This window comes from Erinaceus europaeus, chromosome 8 (assembly GCF_950295315.1).
Source record: "Erinaceus europaeus chromosome 8, mEriEur2.1, whole genome shotgun sequence".
Lineage (NCBI taxonomy): Eukaryota > Metazoa > Chordata > Mammalia > Eulipotyphla > Erinaceidae > Erinaceus > Erinaceus europaeus.
This window is the reverse complement of record NC_080169.1, coordinates 106957397-106972309: the sequence shown is the minus strand read 5'-3', so window position 1 is coordinate 106972309 and position 14913 is coordinate 106957397. Positions and strand designations below refer to the sequence as shown.

The 14913-nt window shown below is 38.4% G+C and overlaps 1 protein-coding gene across 2 annotated transcripts in view; it reads right to left on the bottom strand.

Annotated features, from left to right (window-relative positions):
* Positions 1-232: 232 nt before the first annotated feature.
* The window catches only part of AGBL3 (AGBL carboxypeptidase 3), a 72571-nt gene continuing 57890 nt past the window's right edge, over positions 233-14913 (bottom strand). For both annotated transcript variants that reach the window (XM_060196613.1, XM_060196612.1), the window contains exons 13-19: positions 14282-14368; positions 13487-13544; positions 11100-11157; positions 8678-8764; positions 8387-8583; positions 5879-6110; positions 233-884 (exon numbers count right to left, since the gene is read on the bottom strand). In XM_060196613.1, coding sequence (XP_060052596.1) covers positions 512-884; positions 5879-6110; positions 8387-8583; positions 8678-8764; positions 11100-11157; positions 13487-13544; positions 14282-14368 — 1092 coding nt within the window. In that variant the 3' untranslated portion in view covers positions 233-511. The remainder of the gene's footprint in view (positions 885-5878; positions 6111-8386; positions 8584-8677; positions 8765-11099; positions 11158-13486; positions 13545-14281; positions 14369-14913) is intronic.

The following is a 14913-nucleotide window of genomic DNA, read 5'->3' as shown; positions in this document are numbered from 1 at the left end:
TATAGTAGGAAGGTTAAAGTCAGTGAGAATATTGTCATTCCTTCCTTGAGTTTTAAATTATTGTGTATGTGTGTGTTGTATTAGTCATTTGGTAAGAAATAAAAAGTTTAAAGATGCTTTGATCTTCACAGAAATTAAATGAAAATACCTAAGTAATTTCAAGATTTTCCTATTTTCTTTGAATTTTACTGAAAATCTCTGAGTAATGTTTTTAGTAAGGAAGAAGGTTTCTCTTTGATTTGTATTTCAGAATGTGCAGATACGCGCACGTGTGTGTGTGTGTGTGTGTGTGCGTGCGTGTGTGTGTGTGTGTGTGTGTGTGTGTGTGTGTGGCGTGTTGAGATAAAGGGCCAGGGACAGCTTTTCTTTCTTTTCTTTTTCTTTCTTTTTTCCTGTTTTACTACATAAGCATATGTTATTTCTCACCCCCCCCCAATTTTCAGAGCAGCATAAAACTACATTATTTGTCCAATTGGAGGTTAATATGGAAGGAGTATTGTCCATCATTCTTCTATAGTTGTTCATCCTTATTTTTAGTTAGATAGGGGATGATATGCATAACACTGTGCTGTATGGCGCCTTCAGCTGACAGACTTTTGTCTTTGATAATGCCCATATCATTTCCAAAACTTGAATGATCGGTCTTCCAGCTGCTGCTGAGAGGCTGCATGTCTTTAGACTTTAAGGGTCTGATTAGGGGATATTTTTTCCTCTTCTTGAGTGCTTTGGGAGGTGAAAGACATTCAAATGACCTCCGGGACTCTGACTGGAGCCATTCTGAAGAACTTACCATAAGAGTCTTTGTGTCTATAAGAGGGGCATCTTTGTGTACTATCCAAGATGTGCTGCCTTTTCTTACATTCATGAAGGTTGGTGGCTTTAGTCTAGGGAAGAAATAAGAGAGGTATGTTTTTGTCCACCAGGTTGCCTAGATATTTGTAGACCATAGTCATAGTATAATTATATCACATTTTCTTTTCCTTTAGTAAGTTCATTCTATCAAGAATTTTACCAGTTTTTTTTCAGAATACTCCAATTCTGTGTTCTTAGAGAATATGTTAATTTGGGCACTTGCTCTAATCCAGGGTTTCCTGATGAAATAGACACTCTGTGATTCAATTCTTTATTGACATGTCTAGTTGAAGTAAAACATCTCTCACATTTTATTTTTCTCTAAAATGAACTTCATTTATTCTATTAAAATGAACTCAAGTATACATGCTATATAAGCTCTTTTTCTTTTTTTGCAATAAAATATTGGCAGCATTCTTTTTCCGTCTAAATTTTAAGGCATCTACAAACCCAATTACAAGGAACACAAAACCAAAAATAAACCAGTGGGACTACATCAAATTGAAAAGCTTCAGAACAGTAAAGGAAATCACCACCCAAACAAAGGAAGTCCTTACATAATGAAAGATCTTTATATTTCATGCAGCAGACAAAAAGCTAATCAACCCAAATATATAAGGAGCTCACCAAATTCAGCAGCATCAACATTAACTAAACAAGCAAACAAACAAAAAACCCTCCACAGTTGACCCCATCCAAAAAAATGGGGAGAGGATATGAGCAGAACATTCACCAAAGAAGAGATCCAAGAGGCTGACAGATACATGAAAAGATGCTCTAAGTCACTGATTGTCAGAGACATGCAAATAAAGACAACAATGGTATACTACTTCACCCTTGTGAGAATGTCATATATCAGAAATCATAGCAACAATAAATGCTGGAGAGTTTGTGGAGAGCTGTCTGAAGAACACTCAGAAGGGTAGAAATGGACATACCCTATGACCCTGCAATTCCTCTCCTGGGGATAGATCCTAAGAAATCAAGCACACTCATTCAGAGATATGTGTTCATAGCAGGACAATTTGTAATAGCCAAAAACCTGGAAGCAACTAGACACCCAACAACAGAGGAGTGGCCAGAAAAGTTTTGGTATATATACACAATGGAATACTATCCAGCCAGTAAGAATGATGAATTCACTTTCTTCACCTCTTCTTGGGTGGAGTTTGAAGGAATCACGTTAAGTAAGATAAGTCAGAAAGAGAACGATGAATATGAGATGATCTCACTCATGGAAAGAAGTTGAAAAGCAAGAACAGAAAAAGGGAAACAGAAAGTAGAGCTTGTATTGCATGTGGTGTATTACACCAATGTAAAGGACTCTGGGGTGGGTGGGGGCGTGGGGGTTGGCGGAGGTGGCTTTCAAGTCCCGGTGTGTGGTGGTAGAGGAGACAACTTAGGCTGGGAATGAAAGTCCTACAGAAAATTGAGACATTTTTCACAACTGTATTTACTGTAAACCATTAACTCCCCTCCATAAATTTTTTTTGATAGAGTGTGAGAGACTGAGAGGGGGAAGGAGGGAGAGGGAGAAGGAGAGGAAGGGACAAGGGAAGAGAGGGAGAGCGAGAGAGCGAGAGAGAGAGAGAGGGGGGGGGGAGAGAGAGAGGGGGGGGAGAGAGAGAGAGAGAGACCTGAAGTACTGTTCCATTGCTCATGCTATTTTGTCATGAGTGGGGATCAGGGGCTTGAACCCTGGTCTTTCCTCATGGTAATGTGTGAGTCATCACCCAGACCAAGCCATCAATTTTTTTAAAAAAGAAACTGCCCATCTCCTTTCATAATGTAACACTTTAGACTCTCGCCAGCAACATATGATCCAATTTCTTTGCATTCTCATTAGCATTTCTATTGTCACGACTGCTAATTTTAACTATTCCGTTAGGTGGATAATGTCTCATTGTGGCTTTAGTTTGCATTTCCCTACTGGTTGGTGATATTGTGTATCTTTTCATGTAGCAAAATGTCATTTGTATATTCTGGTGTAAAATCTGTTGATTATTTTTGGTCCATTTTTAAATGATGTGTTTATTTTTCTTATGATTTAAGGTTGAGGCTTTTAAAGTGTCTTTTGTTTATATGATTGTTTACAAATATTGTCTATATTTTAGCGTGTATTTTTATCCTTTAAAATTATTTTTATTTAATTTTATTGCCACCAGGGTTGTCACTAGGGCTTGGTGCCAGCAATATGAACCCACTGCTCCTGGCGGCCACTTTTCCCTTTTTTTTCCTTATATATTTCTTAGATTGGACAGAGAGAAATTGAGAGAGGATGGGGAGATAGGGGGAGGGAGGGAAAGATAGACATCTGCAAACCTGCTCAAGGAGTGGACCCCTTGCAGGTGGGTTGTGGGGTCTCAAACTGGGGTCCTTGTGCCTGGTGATAAGTGCACTTAACTAGGTGAGCCACTGGCTGTTGCCCCTCCTTTGACCCTCTTTTCTTTTTAAATTTTTATTTATAAAAAAGGAGACACTGACAAAAACCATAGGATAAGAGGGATACAATTCCACACAATTCCCACCACTAGAACTCCGTATCCCATCCCCTCCCCTGATAGCTTTCCTATTCTTTATCCCTCTGGGAGTATGGAGCCAGGGTCATTGTGGGATGCAGAAGGTGGAAGGTCTGGCTTCTGTAATTGCTTCCCCACTGAACATGGGCGTGGACAGGTCGATCCACAATCCCACCCTGCCTCTCTCTTTCCCTAGTGAGGCGGGGTTCTGGGGAAGTGGAGCTCCAGGACACATTGGTGAGGTTGTCTGTCCAGGGAAGTCTGCTTGGCATCATGCTAGCATCTGGAACCTGGTGGCTGAAAAGAGAGTTAACATATAAAGCCAAACAAATTGTTGGCTAATCATGAACCTAAAGGCTGGACTAGTGCAGATGAAGAGTGGGGGGTGTGTGTCTCTGTTTTGTAGATAGCTAGTGGGCATATTTTAGTTATATTCCAAAGGGCCTCTGGCTATACTAGTTTTTTTTTTCTTTTGTGATAAGTGCGTTTAACTGGGTGAGCCACCAGCAGGTGCCTCTCCTTTGATCCTCTTAACAGGGTCTTCTCCCATGCAGACTTTAGGATCCTTTCTTTGCCCTTGCTTCTTTTTCATTATAACTATGATGTGTCTTGGTGTCTTCAGATCTGGGTTGATTCTGTCTGAACAGGGTCTTCTCAAGAGCAAAGATTGCTATTTTGATGAAGGCTGATTTGTAGAAAATACTTTACTAAAATTTATTGATAATATTATGGTTATATTTATTATTTTCAGCTTATTGTCTTTCTAAAATATTGATTTAATTTTTTTTTAGTCAAAAGTATTTTTTTTAATCTTTAAAAGAAATCTGGGGGCCAGGAAAATAGCTCTCTTGGAGAGCATGTGGCTTTGCCATGTGTGTGACCCAAGTTCAAGCTTGGCTCCCACCACACTGAAGAAAGTTTCTGTGCTGTTGTTTCTTATTTTCTAACTCTCTGCTTCTCTGCATCACTTTTTCCATCTGAAAAGTCAGCCTGGAGGTGGTGAAGACCTGGGGATGAGAAAAATGAAAGAAAGGGAAAGAGAGAAAGAGGGGGGGGGAGAAGAAGAAGGAGGAGGAGGAGGAGGAAGAGAAGGAGGAAGAAGGGAGGGAAAGAGAGAGGGAGAGGTAGAGAGGTAGAGGGATGGGGAGAGGGGGAGAGGGAGAGGGAGAGAGAGAGAGGGAGAGGTAGAGAGGGAGAGGGAGGGGGAGAGGGAGGGGAGAGGGGGAGAGGGAGAGGGAGAGAGAGAGAGAGAGGAAGAGGGAGAGGGAGAGGAAGAGAGAGAGAGAGAGAGGGGGAGAGAGAGAGAGCTGGGCAGTAGCACAGCAGGTTAAGCACACATGGTGCAAAGCACAAGAATGGGCATAAGGATCCTGGTTCCAGGCCCAGGCTCAATCATTCGCTTCACAATAGGTGAAGCAGGTCTGCCTATCTTCCTCTCCCCTTCTCTGTCTTCCCTTCCTCTCTCAAATTTTCTCTGTCCCATGCAACAACAACGATGGCAACAACAACAATAACAACAACATTGATAAACAACAAGGGCAACAAAAGGGAAAAACAAGCCTCCAGGAGCAGTGGATTTATAGTGCAGGCACCGAGCCCCAGCGATAACCTTGGAGGCAAATAAATGTGTGTGTGTGAGAGAGAGAGAGAGAGAGAGAGAGGGAGAGAGAGAGAGAGAAAGAGAGAGAGAGAAATGATTCCTTTTCTTTTCCTCCTTCCCTTTTTTTCTCTCTCCACCGTGCTTATTTTTGGGGCTTGGTGCCAGCACTGTTAATCCACTGCTGGGAGTGCATTTTTCCCTTTTTCCTCTTTTTTGTTTCTATTTTAATTTGAAAGGGCTGAGAGAAATTGAGAAGGGAGGCAGAGACAGAAAGGGAGAGAGAAAAACACCCACAGACCTATTTCACAGCTCTGGAAGTGTTCCCCCTGCAGATGAAAAGTGAGGGGCTTCAACCCCCGCACCTTGCACATGGCAATGTGTGCACTCAACCAGGTGTGGCACTGCCCAGACCACCCCTCATTCTTGCTGGTTTTCACTGAGTATCAATTAACTAAAGTCATTCATGTTAGTTATTTCCAATTCTGGTTGCCTTTTAGAGTTATAAAATTTAAACCTACCTGACAGATTTTAGGTCATGCTATGTTCATGATTACTGCATGCTTTATCAATACACACACAGATCCAAATTAATGGGTAGTCTTAAACAAATAAATAAGGTCTCATAACCTAGTCCCCTGCACGTATCTAAGGTCTCATAACCTGGTCCCCTGCACGTATCTAATGTCCTTTTATGGATTTGGAACTTTGTCCTAATTTTAGTGTTGTGTTGCCCAAGCATAGCCAGCACAATATATTCTTAAGAGTCTATCTACGGCTGCTTCTTAGGATAATGAGTTAATATGCTTTGCTTTCTTTTTTAAAGAACTATGAGCAAGGAATTAAAAAGAGAGACCATGTTAGTATATAAGCACATATATCTAAAAATAATAAAATTGTATTAACTTACTGAGGTGAGTTTTGGAACTTGTTCCTTGGGTTTAACATCTGTTGTATCTGAGTGGTTTGCATGTGTTTGGGATTTTCCATGCTAGGGAATAAATACTGTAGTATTTCTTGCGTTTGAGCTATTCTGTTTTCCCTGTAGATTCGTTTTTCATCATCTGTCCAATTTATATCAGTCTTCTTGCTTTGAAAAGATGTACATTCTTTCATTTTGTTTTTTATGTCATGGTGCGGACCTGAGGAGCAACCATAAAAGGATGGATCAGAACTAAAATATATATGAACTAAATTTATTCAAGAGTTTTTTTTTAACCAAACATTATATGCTAAGGATTCTTTCCTATGTGAGACTCATTCTTTAATTACAATGGCAGAATTTAAGCAAATACGTAAGTACAATATATAACATGGCAGATAATCACACAATCTATGGGATAAAATAAAACTGGGAAAGATAATAAAAAACTGGCAAGGAGGTGTTGATCTGTTACAAAAAGATGTTCAGGAAAAGCCTTTCTGTGAAGTTGACATGTCAGAGGTGTTAGGGAATCGGTGAAGCAGATATCAGAAGGAAGAATGTTTTGGGCAAGGAAAAACAGCTAAGTGCACAGACACTAAACTAGAAGCATGGTGGCAGAGTAATGAAACAAGGTAACACAGTGGCTAAAAAGGAGTGAACTTAGGGGAACGATTTAAGTTAGGAGCTCGGGTAACTTGGACTTAGTTTACATAAGGCCTCACAGGCAATTGTAATGACTTTTTGAGTTTTATTAAGGGTGAGATAAGGAATCACTGAAAGACTTCAGGCTGAGAAATGTAACAATCTGACATTTGTTTTATGAGCACCAAGCTGGTTGTGTACTAAGAACAGATTAAACAGGGGCAAGGGTGGACAAGCAGGGAAATCTCTTGCAAGGCTGTCAAGACACTCTAGGAGAGAGGATGATAGTTTGGATGATAGCATGGTGGTGGCAGGGGCTGACAGTGTCAGGAGGGGGGGAAGAGGGGGAGGGAGAGGGAGAAAGAGGAAGAGGGAGGGAGAGAGAGAGAGAGGGAGAGAGAGAGAGAAGAAAGGGGAGCAGGAGATGAAAAAGGAGAGAGACTGTTCCCTGGATGTATTTTGGGATTTTTCTAGTGAATTAAATGTGGGGAAGAGAGAAAAAAGAACGAGTAGTAACTCCAAGGCTGATCTGAGGAGATAGGATGGAGGAGACATGGAGAAATGACTGTAAGGCGGTATTAAGGAGTTTTTGTTTATTTTTGTTAATTTTGATAACATGAAAACAATATTTCTCAAAGTATTTCTTTTTTAAAAAATAAGCCCACTTAAAAAAGTGCTTTTGCTACCCCACATCCATTAAGATGTGTATGTAAAAAAAAAGAAGTCAGAAATTAATGAATATTGGTGAAGTTGTAGAGAAATGAAATCCCATATGTTCCTGAAAAATGTAAAATGGGCTGGGTGGTGGTGTATCTGGTTGAGTGCATATGTTACAATGTGCAAGGATCTGGGAGACCCCACCTGCAGGGGGAAAGCTTTGCAAGTGGTGAAGCAGTGCTATAGGTGTCTCTCTGTCTCTCTCCCTCTCTACCTCCTCCCTCTCTCTTGATTTCTGGCTGTCTCTATCCAATAAATAAATAAATACAATAAAAATTTTAAAAAAAGTAAAAGAAAATGTAAATCAGTTGCAGTTGCTGTGGAAAACATATGCTAGTTCCTCAAAACATTTAAAATGGGACTACCTTGTGATTCAGCAATTCTATGTCTGAAAAACTGAAAGCAGTTTCAAGAGTTATTTACACATCTGTGTTTATAGCAGTCTTATTTACAAAAGCCAAATGATGGAAGCAATCCATGTGCCTATCCACTGAAGTACAGGCAAACAAAATGTGGTCTGTCTGGTCAATGGGATACCAGTCAGATTTAAAGGAAAGGAGATCTGACACCTATCTCAATACAGATAAGCCTTGAGAGCAGTATGCTAAGTGAAATAAGCCAGTCACCCAAACACAAGTATTTTGTTTGTTTTCCAAATATTTAATTTGATTCATTTGAGGTACTTAGAATAATCAAAGTCATAGAGATATAGAAAGTAGAATAGATGTTACAGGCTGGGAGGGGAAATGGGGACTTGTTTGTTTAACGGAGACAGAGTCTGAGTCTCAGTTTTGAAAGATGAATTGATGAAAAGAATTCTGGAGACTTAAGTGGAAACAATGTGAATATACTATACGTAACTGAAGGAAACCAAGCAGGATTTTTTCCCAAGGTTATATTCAACTGAAATACTTTTCTCTAGATTCAACTCATATAGAGATTAAATAAGGCAAGCATTTGAGTCAGGAGTAAAATCGTTATCAATCTCATTTGTTTACAAAATCAGTTCCTATAACTCAGATTTCATAGGATTTAAAAAGAAATAATGGCATAATGAAAGCAACCTTTATGTTTATGATATATAATCTTTGTATTTATTGAAATTCTAAAATAGTAACAATGAAAAAAAAAAACCTTCTGTTGTTATCATTGTCTTCTCAGTCTTAGCCGGAGGATTTTTGCCCATAGGACACTTCAAGGCTGTCACTTTGATACAGTTTCCATAAATATTAGTATTCCTGGCATGAATTATTTCCTGGCTTGGTTTCTCACGGGTTTCTGTACATTTTCTTGATTGATCTCTGATAAGCCTCTGATTCATACTTAGCGAGCTGGAAGAAATTGGGGTACTCTGATTTCAGTGCCAACATTGAGCTATCTAATCTAGAGTAATATAATGCCATGCTCTATTTGTATATTACACACCTGACAGTGAACAAAGAGGTCTTGGTGATGTCAGCTTGCTTGAGACTCTCACCAGTACTGTTGTACAGATGTGGCTGTTCTCCCCATCTTACATCAGAAAGGAAATGAAAAGGGACGTTAGAGATTCAGAACTGTGAGTTATTTGAACAAGAACCAACATCTTTTAATTCTAGTTCTTTTTTTCCCTTTTTCCTTTCTCTTACACTGATATATCATTTTTATTTCTTTCCATACATGAGATAAATAATATATTTTAAAACTTAAAGTCTTCGCTATAATTAATTCTAGATACAAATATGGGTTCACCCCAAAATGGTTTTTTTCTTTATTTTCTAGGCTTTGGGGGTGGGAGTGGAGCCTTCATATTTCAAAAGAATGCATTTTATTTAGCGGAAGCCGTGTTATTTTTAAAAATAATCTTAAGTAGGGAGGGTTAATGGTTTACAGTGCAGTTGTTGACCCACGGGTACATTTTTTCAACTCCCCATGAAAGTTCTCTGCAGAACACTCTCATCTAAAACTTAGGTACTTTTTACTTTTGCATCATCATGCACAAGGACACCAACATTTTCTTTACCCTTTCTCCCTTCCCAAGGTCCTTTGCTTTGATGCAATAAACCATGCCCAGTCCAAGTTTCACTTTTTCTTTCTCTCTCTTTGTCCTTATTTCTTAAGTTCCACCAAGAGTTAGATTATATATTTGTCCTAGAAACGGTGTTCTTAAGAGAACCAAAGATGGAGAAGGGGCAAATCATGTTTCCTTTGTTGTGTAAATTCAATCTATTCTCAAAAACTTGCTTGATAACACTGTTCAGATGGCTAATCATACTATTATCCTAAGGACCAGGACTGCTGCATAGGGGAATAGTGATATGAAAAAAACAAACAACAACAAACAAAAAAAAACTGGTTTTTTACAGTGAGCTATCTATTACCTCACATGGGTGAGAATAGCCTACATGAAAAAGAATGGAAATGACAAATGTTGGCAAGGATCTAGAGAAAAAAGAACTCATGTACACTGTCGGTGGGAATGCAAACTAGGGCAGCCCCTTTCGAAAACAGTATGACAAGTCTTTAAGTGAAAATGAATGTACTTTATGATTCAGCAGTACCACTCCTAGGTAATTATCCTAAAAGACTAAAAACAATAATCTGAGAGAATGCAACTCTATTTTCACAGCTTCACTGTATACAATAAGCGAAATGTGGAACCAACATAAAGTCCCATTGATATACTGTCGCATAAACAAATTATGGGATATGAACTCACTGGAATATTACTCTAAAGTTAAAAAAAAGATAATACTGTATTGTTTGGGATAAAAATGGATGGGTTTGGAGGCAGTTATGCTAAGTGAAATAAATAAAGATGTGGAAGAAAACACCTAGATGGTTTCACTCATATATGGGATGTAGATAAGTAGATAACTATAGGGCCCAGGAACTTTTGTTGTGGGTGTGGTTAGTTGCATACCACACACGCGTGCGCGCGCACGCACACACACACACACACGTATACCCCTGAAATGTTATAATTCTGTAAACCAATGTTAAGTAACTAATAATAAGCACTATTAAAATACTTGTTTTGGATGTGAGGGCGATCTGGCTGCGACATCTGTCACCCCATTGATTGTTGATTCGGCTGGCTAGGCAGGTGTCCCCTCCCTCCCTCACTGCTCCATGTACGTCCCTCCAGAAGCTGCGCGCTTTGTCGAAGAGGACGGCCTTCCCCAAATAACATACTTGTTTTGACAAAACTACAACATTTATGATGTTAGCACTAGCTTCCCTTTCTACTCCTTTTCCAGTTTGTAGGTACTGGTATTATCACTATGCTACAAATACTCCAATTGCTGTTACAGGTAGTAGAATCTCTGATATTCATTCTAAAGTACTCAATCATTTTCTTTTTTTTTAAATTATCTTTATTTATTTATTTATTGGATAGAGACAGTCAAAAATCGAGAGGGAGGAGATAGAGAGGCAGAGAGACACCTGCAGCACTGCTTCACTACTTGTGAAGCTTTCCCCCTGCAGGTAGGGAGTGGGGCCTTGAACCTGGGTACTTATGCATGGTAACATGTGCACTCAACCAGGCATGCCACTGCCTGGCCCCTATAATAAATCATTTTCTTATGTCAGAAGTAATTTTCACAAAGAGAAACTCAGATAATGTAATGATAAAAGCACAAAATTCATATCTAGCTGTAGATTTGCGGGAGACTGAATCTTAGAACTCTTCAAAATGCACCATATGGGCACATCTATAAAACTGCCCACGTTACAGACACCTGAAGAATATAAGGAGGCATTCAAATGGCAATAACTTTTAAATGTCCCTTTGATTAAGAAAAATGAAAAATCTAATAAGTAGAAAGTTTGTAGTCAGCAGAAGACACAAGTGTAGTTCTTTTACCGTAAATATCTTCTTAGAAGCCATTGTCTTGGCATTTGTGTTTGGATTGGTAATTTCACTGTAAAGAGAATACACCATAATTTTTCTGAATTTTAAAATTAATAAAATTTATTTATTTATTTTTTTACTTTTTTGTCAATTAGTTATTCATATAACTTTTTTTTTTTTGGCCTCCAGGGTTATTGCTGGGGCTCGGTGCCTGCACCACAAATCCACTGCTCCTGGAGGCTATTTTTTCCCCTTTTGTTGCCTTTGTTGTCTTATCGTTGTTTTGGCTATTATTATTATTATTATTGATGTTGTTTTTGGATAGGACAGAGAGAAACAGAGAGAGGAGAGGAAGACAGAGAAGGAGAAAGATAGACACCTGCAGACCTGCTTCACCACTTGTGAAGTGACCCCCCTGCAGGTGGGGAGCCAGAGGCTGGAACAGGGATCCTTAGGCCGGTCCCTGCACTTTGGGCCACGTGCTCATAACCCGCTGCGCTACCTCATGACCTCCTCATTCATATAACTTAACAGCTAGCTTAGTTGAGCCTATCTTCAATTAATCTGCAATTATCTCATTCAGATATATGATGATCACACATTTCCTCTGGAAACCTTTGAATGAAGCTATCTCAAGTTTTAGAAGCAAATTGTAGAAATATATATCCAGTAATTATACAAAAATTCAAAATGTTTTTGACTTTGTATAAAAAATGCCACTTTTGGCTACCTAAGTTGTGGTGTATATACACAATGGAATACTACTCAGCTATTAAAAATGATGAATTCACTGTCTTCACTTCATCTTGGATGGAACTTGAAGGAATCATGTTAAATGAAATAAGCCAGAAAGAGGATGAATGTGGGATGATCCCACTCATAGACAGAAGTTGAAAAATAAAAACAGAAGGCAAAACACAAAGCAAATCTTAGGCTGGAGTGAGAGTATGCCGGTCTCTTGCCCTTATCCAGCCTTTGTAGTCCTTACTTTATCTGACAAGGTTAGCCTTAGAGTGATTGAGGGACGTGAAATAGAAAGTAGGTGAGGAAGGTATCTGGGTCTAAGTAGAAAATATTTGATTGTGTATGGTGTTTTTCTTAGGTCTTCCTACTTGCTTGCTACACTTATTGAGTCACTGCAAACTATTGTGCACTTTTACTTTAAGGTGTATATTTTTTCCTAACTTATGGATACATGTGAATATGTGTTCAATCTCATGGGCCCTGGTCTGTATCTAGGTTCTGTAAGTTTGTTGGGAAGTGTACCATACTGTGCTAAATATGAATAGACATAGGCCCTAGGTCAGATCAATAGGGTTTACAGTTAACAGTATTTATAAACTTTCCCCGTAATGGAGAACTTCATTCTGCTCTGATCCATTTTCCCAGACAATACTCTTAGCCCACTTGCATGTTAGTTGTAGGGCTCAGGCAAATATTAGTAAAGTCATGGGCCCCTTGGGATATGCCTGCAATAGACTGCCTAGCTTCTTCCAGTATGGAGACCTCAAATCTCATCTGCCATATTATTACCTTTAGATTCCCGATTACTAAACAATTTGTTCTGCTTTGTATCTTAATTCTTTTCCACCACCAAGTTGCAGATGCTATCATGATGCCAACCTGACTTCCCTGGGCAGATGACCTCACAAATGTGTCCTGGAACCCTACCTTCCCAGAGCCCTGCTCCACTAGGGAGATAGAAACAGGCTGGGGGGTATGGATTGACCTGTCAATGCACATGTCTAGTGGAGAAGCAATTACAGAAGCCAGACCTCCCACTTTTTGTATCCCGTAAAGATCTTTGGTCCATACTCCCAGAGGGATAAAGAATAAAGAACCTTCCAATGAAGGGGATGGGATACAGAAATCTGGTGGTGGGAATTGTACCCTTCCTGTCAATCATCATTAAATCTCTTTTAAAAAAGAAACAAATGTAATTTAATTTCTCTCATGGCCTCATGTTCTATTAAATTATGAAATGAGAGGACCAAGGTAGTTTTTAAAAGATGGAATTACTGTATTCTGCTAAGAAAAAATAAAATCTCAAATCATAGATATGCCTTGAGTTCATGAACCACTCACTCCAACCTTCCTCCTTGCCAGATTTCTGCAGTCTGTCACATTCCAGATCAGGAATAATGAAACATTTCTTTCTCGAATCTCTCTTGGATCCTCTCTAGACTACTGGTGTTGCACTTGTAATACTGCACTTAATCTGCTTACTTGTTTTCCTCTACCTACTATAAAACATGAGCTCTTGGGAGGGCAGAGATGGTATAGTATACATCTAAATATTCCTAGGACCAAGCACAATGGCAGCCTTAAGGTTGTGATACCAAAAAGTTTGTTGGGCAAATAAATTAATTATTCAGGAGAGCATAGAAACAGAATGTTACCTTTCATCTCAGAATTTAATTCTTTGTTTTTTTGCACCAGAAGGCCTTTATCACAAATCTAGTAGGACACAGACCAGAAGGAAAACAATATTGTTAAAACAGTGAAAATGAGGTTTATTTGCTATATGATTTGCGGTATAGTAGTTTTCAACATTTCTCATTTTTTCATAGAATTTGAATGGATAAGTATCTTTTTATTTTCTTCTTTTTCTTAATAAATCTCTTAAGTTAAAACCTCCCAATATTTTTTTTCTATATTTTCCTATAGTAGTTAGTGGAAGAAAGAATCCATACTATATCTAGACACTAAAGGAAGTTGATTTTTTTTCACTTTCATATAGATTTTATGATGAGGAAGAGGTGAAACATGCGATGATTAGTGATAAGCTCACTTTTTGCTGGTGAATGGGTTTCCAGGGCTCTTCAGACTGTCACAGTTAAAGTCAATCTCCTGGCATCATGTATCTTATTCTCTTGTATTTTAATCTGTTTTTTCAGTTCTAATTTAGTTCTCCTTGCTTCCTTGCAAGAGTCCTTGTAAGATGCCTCAAATGCTTTTCAGAGTTAGATAAGTATAAGTAAAATTTAAATATAACATGTTAAAAAAGATACACTTCTCTTCCGTCAGGGCTCATGCTTGTGCTTCTAACAGTAAATACTATGAGTAAAAAAATTAATAATTAATTTTGCTTATGGAAAAGTGAGGGTATAAAAAGTGAAAGAGGTAATAATTACCAGTCTGTTATCACCATTTTTTTCTAGAATCTGTCAATAGTCAGATCAATGAATATTTACCTCTTGGTCATTTCTGACATTTTGACAACTTGTTATTGTAGAATCTCTTTCCTTCTTTGTTTTCAGATATTTGTTCTTATTTTTTATCTAGTAAAAGAGTCATATTTAAAATTGATATTTAACCCAACACAGCATATATGCAGCTATAAACCTGTCTTGAGACATAACACATCTAGGAAGATGAAGGAATACTTATTACTACTACTATGCTCATTACATGCAACAAAATACCCTAATATTATATACATAATAAAAATAAAAGGTTCTAAAAGATGGAAAGAAGACTGCAAACTGGAGAGGGCCCTCTGGGAACAGAGAAGCAGGATGACTATAATTAGTCTGCTAGGTTCTCTTTCTGTTGGACAAACCAGCAAACCAGAAAAGTTAATGAGAAAACATGTTGGAATGGGAGGATCTTTCAGCAGTAGAGAACAGGAATGGCAAGAGTGAGTCCTAGATTCAATGTCAGAGTCAAGTAGTGCTCCGGTCTCTCCCTTATATAAGAAAATAACTAGATAAATCTTTAAAAGAAACAAATAATGGCTGAAAACTTTTTAAATTTAATGGAAGACATGAATGTAAACATTCAAGAAGTTCAAAGAACTCCAAGGAAGATGCACTTAAAAAGCACA